At 36.0% G+C, this 17,056-nt stretch overlaps 1 protein-coding gene across 2 annotated transcripts in view; it reads right to left on the reverse strand.

The window, feature by feature from the left end:
• MAP4K5 (mitogen-activated protein kinase kinase kinase kinase 5) overlaps positions 1-17,056 on the reverse strand; it is a 176,488-nt gene that overhangs the window by 61,827 nt on the left and 97,605 nt on the right. For both annotated transcript variants that reach the window (XM_020991307.2, XM_078150348.1), the window contains 5 exons: positions 16,338-16,393; positions 12,151-12,198; positions 12,014-12,056; positions 11,300-11,372; positions 9,735-9,866 (listed from right to left, as the gene is read on the reverse strand). In XM_020991307.2, the coding sequence (XP_020846966.1) occupies positions 9,735-9,866; positions 11,300-11,372; positions 12,014-12,056; positions 12,151-12,198; positions 16,338-16,393 (352 nt within the window). The remainder of the gene's footprint in view (positions 1-9,734; positions 9,867-11,299; positions 11,373-12,013; positions 12,057-12,150; positions 12,199-16,337; positions 16,394-17,056) is intronic.

Raw genomic sequence — 17,056 nt, forward strand, 5'->3', positions numbered from 1 at the left:
GCTCTGCTCACTTCCCCGGGTATGTCTAGTGTGAGCTTCTGTTGCTCTGAAGCTCAGTCTGAGGGGCTGCACGTTTTCAGTGCTTCCAAAGGGGTATGACCTGGGAGAGGTTCACAGCTCTGCTGGTCTAAGTTCTGCAAGTTCCTGAGGCAGGTCTGGGCTTGCTGGTGTGTGTGCAGTTGAGTTTGGGTAGACTACTGCTGCAGCTGGTCACTGGTTGCACACTGGAAGATTCTGCAGGATCAGAACAACTGAACCGCAGGCTCTTCTTTGATCTTGGTCTCTTATCCTTGAGTTTCCCACGCAGGCATTTGTGCTGGGCTAAAGGTTAGGACGGAGGCACTGCTCTGCTCCTGGGCCACACAAGTCAATTTCTGGACTTCATATCAGGCTCAATCCTTAAGCTGGGTCCTGCACATAGCTGTGCATACTTCTCTACACCTTGGATCTATGAACCAGAGCTGAATGACAGGAGACAGCTCTGCCAGATAGCACCCATTCCTGCTCCTGGCGCTAGTCAAGGGAACCCTGGGATCTTGCTTTGTCCCAGTGCTTGCTGCCCTGGTGTTCTCACAGTCCCCTTCCTGTGCCTGGGTGCTAGAACACTCCCCATTCCGCTTCTGCTGCTGCTATCACCATGCTGTGCTCCTAAATAACAGTGTCCAAAGACCTGTATTCCTAAATTGCTCTGGACTGGGAAAAAAATGACTCATTAAGGCTTTTTTCTTGATTTTTCCAATCAGAATTTGGTTTAGAGCATTTTCTAGGTTGTTGAAGAGGAAGCGTGTTGGAAGAGCTAGGCATTAATATTGCTGTCTTTCACTATAACACTCTGACTCCACCTTATCAAACTTTCTTTTTAAACTACTGCAAATATTTTCACACTTATTCAATGTATTGATCAGTTATGCTAATTTTTCTTCTTTAAAAGAATACTATTTGTTGGCATATGGGATGGCTCTATCTAAAGGGGAGGAGAAGGGATACCCGGGAAAACTATGGCAAAAACCACTCCAAAATTTCTTAATAAAATTTATTAAAATTTATGAATGAATAAGTGGTCTTTATCCACAAATGTATTTAATCACATTTCCCTGAACCATCATTAGAGACAGAAGGAATTGCTGGATGTCCTCCACTGCCTCTTCAACCCCAGGCTTCTAGTTCATTCAACTTTTCACTGTCAACATTTTAAAACCGAATTTTTAGGCCCTCTAAAGTTTTTTTATTTTGTTTTTGTTTTTTGGGGGTGACAAAAACCTAAAAATACATGAATGCTATTCAATGTAGCCACTAATATTATTAGCCACAAGGAAAGGATAATTGTTCATTATTCACGGTTCTCAGCTGAGCCCCTTGATTCATACTGTCCTAGAAAAAGAGAATCTCAAAACCCCTAGACATTAACTCCCCCTCTCTGTGTCTTTCCTCTAGCCCCTAGGGCCTAATGCCAAACCCTCTATATATAGCCTTGATTCTGTCTCTGAAATCAAGTTGTTCCCATCATCTTCCTCTACCTCTAATCTTTATTATTAATGGTTCCTTTCTCTACTGCCTACAAATACATGTAAGTTTTCACTACTCATGCTTAAAAAGCAAACAAAAAACCAAAAGAAACAACACTGCTTCAGACCCTACCATTTAAGTCATTATCCCATGTCTTCTTTTTCTTTGCCTAGAAACACCTAGAAAAACTTGCCTCCACTTCTCATTTTTCAATTTTGTTTTTTGACGTTTGAGGTTTTTATTATGAATTTCAGAAACATTAATATTTCCCAATACAAAGAACAGTGTGAACGTTATAAATCAAACAATCTTAAAAGTATATTTCAAATGTAACAAAGTAATTTCAACATAGCCCTGTCTGGCTCTGTCTCCTTCTGAACTTTCTTTTGCTCTCTTCTATATATTTACTACTATTACTATTATGAGAAATTATTATTAATAACCAATGATTTGGGGAGATCCAGTTTCCCCGATTTTAAAAAGTTTAGTCTCTTGAAGGACATTGCTGATAATGAAATTGGACTTCCTTGTTCAGACTCCACCCACATGGAGTAAGTACTGTATTTTATTCAGATGTGGGTAGCGCATAAATTGTCTAAATAGATTGTCCAAGGCTGGGGGTGGGGGTGGAGTGTTGTCTAGGTATGAATGACATTATAGCCCATTTACTGGTCTGGTTCATGGTAGGTGCTTATTAAATACTTATTGACTTGTATTCGTATAGCTCTGATGTGTGCTTTAATAGGTAGACATTGAGGAAAATTAATATTATACTGTATCAACTGATAATTAATATTAATATATAGTATATTTTTTTTGGTCAAAACCCCCATCTCTTAATCTAGCTCCAAAGGAGACCTCTCCCAACCAGAACTAAGGTGTGGCTGAGGAATGTGATTGCTCCCAGGCCCTAAGGCATCTGCTTATTAACCGGCTCAGTCCCACTCCCCAAGTGTGACCCTTCAGTCAGAAAACCAGCTGCAGCTCCTCTCCCCAGGGGACAGGTCTCCAGTTCTTGCTTTCTAATCAAAGTTAGGAGTGACTTGGTCTGCAATGTGGAAGCTAAAACCAGAAAGAACATGATTGTGATGGGTTTTCTCTAGCCAGGATTGCTAAATGCAGCTGGGTCTCATGATGCAGCTAGCATTAAGTGTCAGAAAAGAGCATGCATAAGCAGCCACATCCTAAGGTTTGTCCACTACCCCTAGCTGCAGACTGATCCCTTCACAGAAGGATTAGTCCTGGCTCCCCCCACCCCACCCCAAAGATGAAGTAACAGGGAGGAGTTGTTATTAACCCACCTTTGCCTTAAAATGTCCACAATCGAGAATTGCCTTGCCTTTACCAGGAGAGGTCCAAAAGATGTACTGTCAGGCCAATCAAAAGGAAGACACACCCAGGGTTTCTTGGCACAAATGGAGGTAGGCAAGAGACCCTTTATTAATAGGTATGGTACTCTATTAATAAACTTGTCTCCTGCAGAGAACTGCCTCAGTTTTCCCTTTTGTTAAATTCTACTTGTGACAATATTTAGTTATTTTATATATGTCTTACGGTTATTATAAAAGGAATTTCTTTTCTATCTCTTCATGCTGGACTTTGTGTGATAAAGAAAAAGGCTTTTGTTTTTTTGTGGTTCTATTTTATACCATGGTGCTTTACTGAAGTTATTAACTATTTAAATTAATTTTTAAGTTAACTTTCTAGAGTTCGCCAAGTAAGCCAAGTATGTTATCTACAAAAAGTCATAATTTTGTTTCCTCTTTGACTCTGCTAATTATTCCTTTAACGCTTTTTGTTATTGCTAAAGGCTAGTGTTTCTAGACACATATAATAATTACGACATAGACATATTTGATATACCCCTGATTTACATAAAGGCATCTAGAATTTTTCCATTAGATAATAATGATGGGGGCGGGGCCCAAGCCCAGATCTTTGCCCTTTGCCCAAAGGGAATCTGACTCACAGACCCCAGATCCTCATCTCCTTGAAAACCCTGGCTTAACTTTAGATATTGTTCAGATGCACCTTCAACCCTTGCCCTGAATAGAATCTGGCTCCTGTTTGTCTACAGGACCCAGAAAATCCTTAAACCATCAAATTTCCTAATAGACTCCCCTCATATCCCTTTGAAAGCCTTAGGCTCCCTCTTGTCTATAGGCCCCAGAAAGGCCTTCCTTTATCTCCTTTTGAAAGTCCTAGCCCCACCTTGATTTTGTGCAGATGCCTTTCAAACTTCGGCCTTCCTGTTTCCTCCATTATCTATTCCCACTGTCTATTCAATCTCTCTGACCTCCTCAATTAGAATTCTTATCTAGACCCTTTCCCCAACCCCCTTCTCTGGCCACCCAATGTTAACTTTAGTATCTAAGATCCACCTTGGCCCTCATTCAGATGCTGAGAATCTCATGCTCAAAAGGCTGAGAACCTCTCATGCCTGCTCGTCTTTACGGGCGTCACCTGGTCAATGTTATTTATCACTAATAAACTTTTCCTCTGGCTGAAGAAGATTTGAGTTGAATTCATTCAGCAGGGCCCGGTACCGCGATCTTGGGGTCCCAGCACCCCAAAACCCTAGACCTCTTCAATGCTGTATCTTAGTCTTAGTTTGTCAAATTAAGGAAGGGTACATTTACTCCTGAATGGGATGTCCCAGTGAAGACTCCTCAGTGTAAAGGTTTGGGATAAGGCTGAGAGGGATGAGGGTCCCGTGAGAACTTCTTAGAAGAATAAATAGAAATTGTATTAGACTCAAGGCAGGCATAACAGCCTGACAGGTCTAAGTTTCGATTTATTAGAAATCACCTGATTTATGGGAACTCAACCCCAAGTACCCCCCCATGCCATTGTTAAGTAGTTAAAGTTTGTCAAGCCTGAAACTCCTGAAGAAGCCCCCCTGTATTTTGTTGATGCACCTGTTGCTATATTTCGGTCATGGTGACCTGGCTATACAGTATAGTGTCTAGCTTGACTGCACATCTTTAATTGCTTCTTTGGTATTACTTCAGCAAACTAAGAAATATAGATATGTATAGTGTGTTCATTGTTTTGTCTTCAGTTTCTATGGACATTGAGATTGTGAGCCAAATAGTGGCCAGCTGGTGGGAGGGGGGAATTTGCCCATTACGGTATATAATCTGGTCCTTTGCTTCTGTCTGTGTCTCCTTTCATCAGAGTATTCTGGTGGAGGGACACCCAAATCTCAAGGTTTGATATAATAATAATAAATTAACTTTCTGTTTCTCCTTGGATACCTCTGTGTGTTCTTTATTTTGAGTGGCATCCCACATACTCCTAATCTTTTTAATATATATATATTTTTTAACACACAGGGGTGTTGTATTTTATCAAAAGTCTTTTCTGCATCTAATATAATCACGTGACTTGTATTTTTTTTTAAAAGGAGATATTCATAGGGTCTATTATATTTATGGGTTTTCCTAACAGGAAGCTAAGTGGTGAAATGGATAGAGCATAAGATTAAAAGTCAGAAAGACCTGAGTCAAAATTCTCCCTCAGACACCTACTAGTTCTGTGACCCCTGGGCAAATGACTTAACCTTTCTATGCTTCAGTTTTCTCATCTGTAAATGGGGATAGTAATAGCACCTACCTTATAGGGCTATTATGAGAGTTAAATGAGAAAATATATGTAGAGCACTTTACAAACCATCAAAAACTATAGAAATGCAATAAATAAATTATAAAAATATTGGACTAACCTTGCATTCCTGGTATAAATTCAATTTATTCATAGTGTATAACATTCTTCACATGTTGTTAAACCCACTTTACTAATATTTCATTCAATGTTTCTACACTGATACTTATTAGAAATACTTACTCTGTATTTTTCTTTATCATTCCCTGGTTTAGATGACTATTTCATAATTAACTGGATGTAGAGAATATAAGATCACATTGTATATTTGTTTGTTTATTATGTAAAGCATTGTCTCAGGTAGATGGCCAGAGTGTACCACTATTACCGTTCAGATATCAGGAGAAGTAAGGAAGGCCTGTAGCACAGTGGGTAGACCCCTTATAGATAACCTTTATGGAAGACACTGATGAGAGCCATATAAGATGGCCAGATGAGATGGGCTGTGATTTGCCCCTGAAGTAATAAAATCACAGATCCAGTTAATATTGGAAGAATTTGACAGGATTTCTTCCTTTTTTAAAAAACAACTTATGCAATACTAGAATTTCTATTTGAATATTTGATAGAATTCACTTTTAAATCCATCTGCTTCTGGATTTTTATCTTTTGGAGTTCCTTTACGGCATATTCAATTTCTTTTTCTAAGACTAGTTTATTTTAATTTTCTACGTCTTATATTGTTAAACTGGGCATTTTACATTTGTATAAATAACCATCTTTTTCATTTAAATTATTAAATTTCATTAAATACTGGACTTGGGAGTCAGAAAAACCTAAGTTCCTATACCTCAGACAGCTTGAAAGTCACTTCACCTCAGGCATTTAAGCTCATCTGTTAATTAAGAAAAAGAGTATCTATTTCACAGGGAAATATTATAGTACTATATAAATGCTAGCTTTCGTCATCATTATTTTCCTATAACTTCTTTAATTTTATCATGTTGTGAATTCTTTTTAAAATTTTGGCAATTTTTAAAAATCAGATTAGCTAAGCTTAATTATATTTAAGCTTATTTTGAAAAACCAGCTCCCAGGTTTATTTATCACTTCATCTTTTTTGTGTTCTATATTGTCTTTTCTTTAATTTTCAGAATGTTTTTGACTGAGGTCTTTTAACTTGTTGCATAGATTTTAATTTTTTCTAGTAGCATTTCTAATTCATTATGTTATTTCTCTTTATGGCTGATGAAAAACATTTAATAAAATTTCCCCTAAGGACTACTTTTGGCTGCATCCCAAAAGTTTTTCATATGCTGTCTCATTGTTGTTTTTCAATCAGATTATGTAGGTTTTTTTAAAATTTAAAATTTTTTTGTTATTCTGAACTTGACAAACATCAAGAAACAGAACACTTCCACAGACAAAATAGAAAATGAAGACTGAATTGTAGATGAAGCCATAAATCTTTATCACATACAATTTGCATTTCTTTTCAAAGAATATAATTTCAATCCATAAGTTTCAAAGCTGTCTTGCTTTTCTGTACCTTCTTCTGAATATCCTGTTTTCTTCTATGCATTAAAAAAAGGATTCATTTATTCTTTTTCTTCTGTTCTTTTTTTATAAGCAATACCATTGCTAATATACCTCTTCCTCCCCAAATCTCCCTCAATTAAAAAAAAAAACCCTTGTATCAAATAAGAATAGCCAAGGAAAAAACTGCACACATATGGCCACATCAGAAAATGTCCATTTCCTCTCTGGTAGGCAGTGAGTAGCATGCTTCACCATGGATTCTCTACAGCAGTGGCTGGTCAAGGTTTTGATCAGAGTTAAATCTCTGAAAATTCTCTTTAAAGGGGCAGCCAGGTGGCGCAGTGGATAGAGCAATGGCCCTGAAGTCAGGAGCACCTGAGTTCAAATCTGGTCTCAGACCAAACACTTGACACTAGCTGTGTGACCCTGGGCAAGTCACTTAACCCCAACTGCCTTAAAAAAAAAAAAAGAAAGAAAATTCTTTTTTAAAAAGTGTTACAGTCACTATGTAAATTGTTCTTAGGTTTTGCTCACTTCATTCTTTATTCTGTTCCTATTTCATACAAGATTTCTCTGAATATATCTCGTTTGAAATTGCTTGGCCCAATAATATTCCACTACATTCATAATCTGTTTAGCCATCCACAATTAGGGGCTTCCTCTTAAGTTTCCATTTCTTTGCTACAACAAAAAGTGCTGCTATAAATATTTTTGTATAGATGAATCATTTCCTCTTTATTTGATCTCTTTGGGGTATATGCCTAGTGGTGGTATCAGTGGATCAACAGGTAATTTTTTTAAGCCTTATATCAAATAAGCATAACTGAGCAAAGAAAAAAACACCCACATATTGGTCATGTCAAAAAACCTTCCCTTCTATGAGTTTAGTGTCTTTTTAGTTACAGTTTCAAACTGTCTTCAAGAGGGGCTGGACCAATTCACAGTTCTACCAATAGTACATTGGCATACTTATTTTTCCACAACCCCTCTAATAGCTGTCATTTTCCTTTTTAAAAACAATCTTTGCCAATCTGATGAGTGTAAGTTGAAACTTCAGAGTTATTTTAATTTGCATTTTTTATTAGTAGAGATTTGAAGCATTTTTTTATGTTTGTTGATAGCTTGAATTTCTTCCTTTTAAGAACTGCCAGTTCATACCCTTTGACCATTTATCTATTAGAGAATAGGTCTGGTTTTTATATCAATCAATCTAGTCAGAGTGCTGGCTAGCTCCAAGTCCATTTGTAGGAATTCAATCTCACTTCTCTGGCTTGGCTCTTCTCTATTTCCCCAACCCTCGATACTTCTGTTTAAGGTACCACCATCCTTCCAATCACTCAGGTTCACAACCTCAGCAACATCTTTGACTCCTTAGTCTCATTCAACCAACACATCCAATCAGCTACCAAATACTGCCTTTTCTATCTCCACAAAATCTCTTATATCTGTTGCTTTCTCTCCATTCAGTTTGATTATTTTAATAGAATCTTAACTAATCTCATGGCATGAAATATCTCCACTCTGTAATGCATCTTCCATATATCTAGGAAAGTAATTTTTCTGAAGTATAGTTCTGGTAACGTCACTCTCCTATTCAATGAGCTCCAGTGGCTCCCTATTGCCTTTAGGATCAAATATAAATACTCTGGCATTTAAAGCCCTTCACAATCAGACCTCAATCTACCTTTCTCGGCTCCTCATATGCTCCTCCCCTTCCCACATTCTAGAATCCAGCCAAAATGGACTTCTATTGTGCCTCATATAAGACATTCCACCCCATCTCCATGCCTTTAAAATGACTGTCCACCAAGCTTGGATTGTACTTCGTCCTCACCTGTCTCTCGGTATCCCCAGTGCCTTCAAAAACCTAGCTCAAACTTTAAAAACTCAGGGGTTCTTAACCTTTATGTCTTGGACTCTCTTCAATAAATCAGTGAAACCTACAGACTCTTTCTTAGAATAACATTTTAAAATGCTTAAAATAAAATACACAGGATTACTAAAGAAACCAATTATATTAAACTAGTTATAAAAACATTTTTAAAACCAAGTTTATGGATCCTAGATTATGAATTCTTGCTCTTCATAAAGCCTTTCTTAGTAGTCCCTTCAAAATTACCTAGTATTTACTCTGCATATAATCATCTATTACACAGATGTATATCTTCTTGACTGACCGAATAAGTAATTTAAATTCCTTAAATGACTGCAAGGACTATTTCATTTTTGTCCTTTTATCTCCAGTGCCTAGCAGAGTTCCTGGCACATAGCAGGTGCTTAATAAATGCTTGACTGATTGATTATAGTAAAAGAAAATATAAAGAAATTCATAGATAACCCTAATTCTCTTCCTCCTAAATTCAAAACTCATTTTTGTTAATAGCTTCAATCTCTTCCCTAGTCTCATTTTTTTCAAGATCAGCATGACTGATACTTGGTTTTTACCTTCATATTTTCCCTGCTGACTCCTTAGGGAAGATCAATAGCAAACAATCAATAAGGAAGGAAAAGGAAAAATAGTTAAAGGTCTAGAAAAATCTAACATGCCAGATAACCAGTTCTGGAACATAAGAAAACTGTTTTTGTGATCAATTCTTTTCTATTTCCAAAGAAGTGGACAAAAGAAGGAAAAATGGTTTAGCTTCCAGCAAAGTTAAAAATGTAATGAAAATTTTTTTGGTAGGATTAGATTCTTATAATCTAGCCAAAGGCTTGGATTTCTAAAATCTAGCCACTGCTTAGATTCTTATAATCTAGCCAATAGCTTACTATGTTCCAACTCCTTAAGAGTCTGCCCAATATGACTAATGTTCTAATAAACCTTGTCTTTGGCTGAAAAAAAAAATTTCTTGGTAGCTGTTAAACACTAGTATATAATCATCAAACTAAACATTTTCCATCTTTGTTTTGAGTGCTACAGATGTAATGCTATCAGAAAGCAGGACTTAAACTACATTATTTCAAAATTTCTTTTACAGTTGTATTATTCTACAATATACTGAAAATAAAACTTGAAATGTTCCAGTTATTAGCATTTTCAAAGAATATCATTATCCCAAAAAATGCGTTAACATCTTAATAAATACCTCATTGGATGAAGATCAAACATAGGTGGCTGAAGTTCTCCAAGTTCAATTGCTGTTATCCCTACTGCCCATATATCACAAAGTTGGTTGTATCCACCATTCTTTTCCACTGCAGCAACTTCTGGAGCCATCCTGCAATATGTTTGTATATGTGTGTATGTATATGTGGTGTGTGTGTGTGTGTGTGTGTGTGTGTGTGTGTGTGTGTGTGTGTGTGTGTGTGTGTGTGTGTGTGTGTGTATAAATATATATATATATATATATAAAATTCAATATATTATCACCAATGAAAAGAAATTTTCTATTTTTAAAACCTAACAAATGAAATCTGTTCCCTCTAGTTATATATAATTCTTACAATGTTATAAAAGAAAATCAGAACAACTTCTACAGTACAAAGTGGCTCTAAAGCATAAAGATTTTTTCCCCTCACGTGGTCTTTTAAAACAATGTTTCTCAAATTGGGGGAAGAGAACATGCAGTTAGAATTTTTACAGAGGCCTAAAATACTCTGACAGGTACACCAACAAACAAGCTGTATAAAAACTGTTCCTCCTTGTTTCTGGATTTTTTACCCCTCTATTCCCCTCTTAACACTTAAACATCTACAAAGTGTAAACAAGTTCTTGGTTACCACAGCATCACTGTTCACTAAGGTGTACTGTGAGGCCCTGCAGAGCTCTAATGTCTTGACTGCCAGCCCTGAGAGTTCTACTGTCTTGTGGTATGTCTTCTTCCATATCTCTTATTCCACTTCTCTCCCCAGCATATGAATCGTATTGGGAGCTGAGAGTTTTTAAACTAAGCAACAACACAGCACTACTGATTTCCAGCAAGTGCTAAACCTCCCTGATCATTCTGACCTTGTGTCTCATATAGTGGTAGTTTCCACATTTGAACTAGGCCCTTCTACATAGCTATGCTGGCACACATATTAACAATATCATCAACAACAAATACAAAGCTCTGTGCCAGATGCTGGGAATCCAAAAAGATATATGGGGCAGAGAAAACTATTAGAATACTACTTTAATAGTCCAGTCACAAGATGAGGGCCTATAGCTGAAGGGTGGCAGCAGGAATGAAAGGGAAGACTCAAGAAACAATAGTTCTCACACCTATACTCTCAGTGGCAAAATCAGGAATCATTACCAATTTATTATTGGGAAGAACAGGGTACTGAAAAACAATTTCCAATTGCATATATCAAATGATAGCTTATAATGAAGCCAAAGAGGATCTAAGTAGTCTGACAATGTCAAATGATTTCTTTCCCTTCTAGATCAGGGGTTCTTAACCTTTTTGTGCATCAGGGACTTCTTTCATAGCTTCATGAAGTCTATGGACCCATTCCTAGAATAATACTTTCAAATGGGTAAAATAAAACATATAGTATTACAAAGGAAACTAATTATATTGAAATAGTTGTCAAAATTCATGGACCCTGAGTAAAGAATTAGAGCATCAACCTTTTATAAAGTTATAATTATATTCAACAATCTTAAGGCAGATCCTAACCTTTAACAAATGATGAAATATCAAATGCAATTAAGGCAATTTCTTACCAATAAGGGGTACCAATGAAAGATTTCCTCTTTGCAATGGTAGCTGTTATTTTTGCAGCCACACCAAAGTCAGCTAAAAAACAACCCCCCCCAAAAGAAAATTGTTACATTTTAAAGAGATTTGGGGCTCTGGTTCATCTTAATAGAAAAAAAAACTGATGTCTACAACACAAAAAATGTAAAATCATAAAGAATACTTCAGAGACATGCAAATAAATCAGAGATGGAATATAAAACTAGAGCAGCTATCTAAAACACCATTATTTAAAGTTTAACCTTCGATTCACAAGGCTTGAAAACAAGAAAACTTCCTGACTTTTTTTTCTTTTCAGAATTTACATAGAACTTAATTTTTTGAAAAAAATTTATCTTGGAGGAGTTTGGGTTTCTCTTCCTCTCACCCCCATGTTAGAAGATCAATGACCACTCAAGGAGCCCAATCCCACTGCTGATTCATACCAAAGTTTTAAACTACTCTTTATAATTTAGGTTAGTTCTCCCCTTAGGAAGCTTGCTGGTCCTCTGCTCCCAAGGGCTCCCCAGATTGCTGCTAAACTTAACGCAAACACCCAATCCTGACTGCAGTTCAGAATTCTCCAACTTCAGCAAGCCATCAGCCTTAGCCTCCCTAGCACGAGCATTTTTAGCTAATCACACAATTCTAATATTAATTTTAAAAGTTTAGTAATAAATTAGCATCTTGAAATAACATACCTAATTTAATGTCACCATGGTCTGTCAATAAGATATTTGCACCCTAAAGCAAAAAACAAATATTACTGAATTAGGATTACACATTTTTATGTCTTTTTATGGAAAAGCATAGCAATTTAAATATTATTTTAACTTACCTTGATATCTCGATGCATTTTCCCCTTAGTATGCAAATAAGCAAGACCCTAAAAGTGACAAAAACAAAATACATATATACGTTAATATAACTGAAAAAACAACAACAAACCACAAATGTTCCATTCAATCTTCAGCTTAATAGGAAAGCTGGGATATTGGGGGGGGGAGAGGAAGAGAATAGAAGAAAGTTTCTTAATTAGTTACGAGGGTTGCTATTACTAAGACTTATAAAAAAAAAGTTTTTAAAAATCACCTCATCTAAAAACATTTAGTATGACTGTGACCTGCAGGGGAGTGAAATTGATAGAGTATTATGTATTATACTATATAAATACTTCCTTTTGATCACTGCTTATTTCTTGAAGGTTTCCTGGGATGAAATTCACAAATTTTTATTAAAATATCATTCTCATTGTTCAGAAAGGCCTACTTGATCTTGCTGGTCCTTTCAGTAATTTCCTACCCTCACTTCCTACCAAGAAACTTTCCCAATCATCTTTGCCTAAGAAGGGTGATTAAATATCATATCATGATACATAGTAAGGAGTAACAATTACTAAGTTATCAAATTAAAATGTGTTTATCTATAAAATGGATGGATTGGATCTTCTCCCTTCAGGTCTAAAATTCGATGATTTCTATTCTTCACATCACCTCATATTTCTATGTAAAAGTTGATCTTTCAGAGCATAAACAGGAGAGAGGCCTCCCATACCCCAGATATGGGCTAAGGGTAAGTATAAAGGCAGAGCAAAAGGTAGGGTATTTTTTTCCCCAGTTATTAGGGCTTGAGGGGAAGGGGGTAGGGACAGACTCAATCTGTATAGCAAATATACTCTCTTTTTATCAAGATGTAATGATTGACTATCCATTCTTTGGTAGTAGTAAACAAGCCTTCCCTAATCTACTTGTTGAGAATGAAAGGACTTAAGAGTAATTAAATAAATGGTGAGGGAGGGGAGAAGAAAGAATTTACAGGAATTTCAGGACAATTTAAATTAATTAATTCATTAAATTAATTCATGTTTTCTGATTGTTATTTTCCTGTAGTATTCAACTCCAGTTCATTCAGCCAGAGTTAGTCTCCAAAAAACAAAGGTAAAACAAACTAAGGACTTTAAATGCAATTTAGGGAATTTGCATTAAAACATTGTAGAACTGGAAGTTCTGTTTAGTTCAAGTTCTGGGTCAAATTCAATTGCCCCAGTGGGTTGACTAGTCTAGACAGGTAAAGTGATTTGCTTGGCAGGAATCTGAAACCTGGTCCTCTGACTCCTAATTCAGTGCTACTTCTGTATCAGGCTGCCTCCCTAAAAACTACTTTATTCCTTTACATACTCTACATAAAACCTTGAGAACTGTATGGAAAAATGAAGCATGATATGAAAAATAAATATTAAAACTGTTTAAAAACAAAAGAAGAGCTGAATAGCAACTGGGAACGTTTTATATTTTGCATTCTAAATTAAGGTAAAGTGAACATTCCTCATGCCCAATATTTGGGTTAAGAGCTCAAAATTTAACCACAGTCAATTAGGCTATGTGTTTAATTAATGCATTTAATTAAGCTTCAGTAACTCTTAAATCTTACTTTTACTCTGTGATGATCAGGCCATATTAATGTACTGGCTCTTACAATATTAAAATGGGGGCTTGTAGCCTTGGGGCTAAAGGAGCAGCAAGGGGTCAAGCTGTGGCTTTGCAAAGTGGAGAAGCAAACCTGGGGCCTGCTTTCTACTACCACCAACCATGCCAGGACCATTTCTAGAGTGAACTTCTGGCCCAATACAACTCAGGTCACACAGATCTGCCTTCTACTCTTGGAGATGGAAACCAGCAAGGGTTGGGGAAAGTCAGGTCAACATGAAACTGTCTATAACCCATTCATCCACACAGAAACAATACAACTAATTAAATTAGGGTGGAAGGGTGGCAAAGGGAAAAGTAGTGCTAATAGTACAGCACTAGACAAAGGGCAAAGTGAGAATGAAAGAAAGCAAACCTTCTTAACATTTCCTATAGAATGCTGGCTCCTTCAGGACACAGATCGTTTTGATTTTGTGTCCTTGGTGCGTGGTATATTGGCACTCAGTAAATGTTTACTGAATGAATAAATGAAATTTTTTGTTGGGAGAACCTGACTTGATGCTCTAATTAAGGAAGTAGATCTTAATTAAAATTAAAAAATTTTAAAGTTGTAAGTCATCTAGTCCAGTGGTTCCCAACCTGAGTATGAGAAATATTTATTGGTTGAGAACATAATGACAAAAAACCACCAGGAATTCAATTATATTTTTAAATGAATTTTATCAATTATAAAAGTAATAATATACACATATTGTGAGACATCTTATTTGTTCAGTCTAAACAAAATACGCTTACTTATTGATTCAAAGGAATATTTGGAGTTCCTACCAGAAAAACCTTACACTGCCCTCCCTCTAGCTCTGAAAGGTGTCTGGAGCCTATAGGTCAGAAATCTCTCATCTCATCTAGTTAGAGAAAGATATATGGATGAGAAAGAAATCAGTGACATATTCACGGTCATACATCTTGTTATCGGAAGTACTGGGAATAAAATCTAGGTCTTTTAACACCCAATTCAAAGCTTTTTCTACTACTTAAAGCCATAACCAGCTTTGGGAATAGCAGCAAAACAATTAATCTGCTCACTGTTCTGAGTTCTATATGTCTGACGTGTGATAAAGATAGTGACAGGGACCAGACCTGTGATTTTCTTGGTATAGGGAACTCCCAGGCAAGGAAACTCCTTCTACCATTGAAGGTCAGCATGAAAACTTTTAAGCTTAAGAGAATGGTATAGAGCAGTGATGTCTAACTCAAATAGAAATGGCTCCACTAATCTGTACATAAAGATTTCTGCAGGACTACATGTTGATTTAGTTTTACAATATGATATTGTCTATGTTTTATTGTATTTTTATTTTTTTTTGTTAAGTACTTCCCCACTACAGGTTTGGCTACACTTGGGAGTGTTGTCTGTTGGTCCCCAGCCTGCTGGTCTACAGCACTGAGAAGTTAAGGGACTTGCCAAGGGTCACACAGCCAGTACATGTCACAGGTAGAACTTGATCTGAGGTCTTCTTGGCTTTGAGGTTACCTTTCTATCTACTATGGCATGTTAAATATACACATGCATGTGTGTCTATGGCTGTACTATAGATTTCTCTACGTAGGAAATAAGAACTATAAAAACATGTGACTTTCTTTGCAATGATTTCTCGCTCGGACTAGGTTAAAATGTCAACGGCCAAAAAAGTCCACAAATGGCATAAGTTAAATGCTGTTTTTATTTCTAAACAAGCTACTAGAAAAAAAATAAGGAAATCAGACTGTTTGGCCTCTGAGGTTCCACCCAGCTCTAGATCTGGGATCCTATCCACTAATATAAAAATCAACAACTTCTTCAATTGTAAACTAATATACCCAGTAATGATTATAATTGATCTGTAAAAAAAATTTAAATTGAAAGTGATAAAATTGTTATCTCCTAATCTCAATAAAAGGCTTTTATTGGTATGGTAGGCTATTAAATATGAACACTACTGTTAATCATAAAGTTTTTGGGTTTGGGTTTTTTTTTTCCTGGACCAAGCAAAATGTGTTACTAATTTTGAAAATGGCCACTAACACATACATTAATTCATGAAAATCTTAAAAGCTACTAAGCTCTTCATATTTTTCTCTCAGATATCAAATCAGCCTAGCTTTCCTCAATGCTTTGGCAGAAGGACATTAGTATCTACTGGTAGCGCACACCACCACACTAACAAGGCAGTTTCCTCAAACCAGTACAGTGATACAAAGAAACTGAAGTACTGGGTAATGGCAGTACACAGCCAGAGCTGCAAACAAGATTAGTGACCTTTCCCTGCATCCATCTTACTCCCTTGAATTCCCCAGCTCAAATGATTTGAGGCCCAGAAGTCAGAGAATACTCAAGTACAACTGTCCTCCTCCCCACTCCACCCCATTTTTAGCAACTCAGTTTATGTGAACTCTGTCTATTCAACGGCCTAACAGAGGGAAAAACCAGGCTTTCAGAATAAGGTAATAATTTAGCTTATCCATTCCCTTGCCCTTGGGCAGGACCATAACTATATTCTAATACAGCTTTATTTATACAGTTTCATGTCAAATTATCTTTCCAGCTATATACAAGTACCTGTAATGTTTCTCTGCAAACATAAGCTATTTGTAATTCTGACAACGGTCCAGTAACTAGAAAAGTAAAGAGATCACATTTTTACACATCTCACATAACATATAAAACAACAATTAAAGAGTGCTGCAATTGTCTAACAAAAACCATTCTAAATGAAAAAGGATAGAATGAGGCAATTTAAAATCATATGTGCAAGTGAAGCAAACAAAATAATGTAAACAATATACACAACTACTACAATAATGTAAATGTGACATAAAAATGAAACAATTTCGGTGGGGGTACATTGGATATATGTCAGACACAGTTAATACCTCTGGATGGTTTTATTAAACTACTTTTTTGTAACTTTCTTTTTTAATCTTTTTAAAAGAGACTGCTTTGGGAAGATATATTTGGAAATGAGATATAAACAAAAAGCATCAATAAGAATAACATTTAAATTTTTAAATGCATATCACACAAATTTACTATTTTTATGCCAATGGATTCCTTATAATTTTAATCCGAGGCATTTATTAAACATACACTGCCCGCAAAGGCACCATAATAAGGAAAAGAGGGGTTTACAAAGGAAGTAATAAACATAATCTCTATTCTAAGAAATTCACATTATAATGGAGTAGACAGGACAACATAAATATTTATATATATATATATATAAAAGAAAAATTACATATATACACATACATATGAATTTTATAATATTAGAATAACTT

This window comes from Phascolarctos cinereus, unplaced genomic scaffold, assembly GCF_003287225.1.
Source record: "Phascolarctos cinereus isolate Bilbo 61053 unplaced genomic scaffold, phaCin_HiC Scaffold_2;HRSCAF=192, whole genome shotgun sequence".
Lineage (NCBI taxonomy): Eukaryota > Metazoa > Chordata > Mammalia > Diprotodontia > Phascolarctidae > Phascolarctos > Phascolarctos cinereus.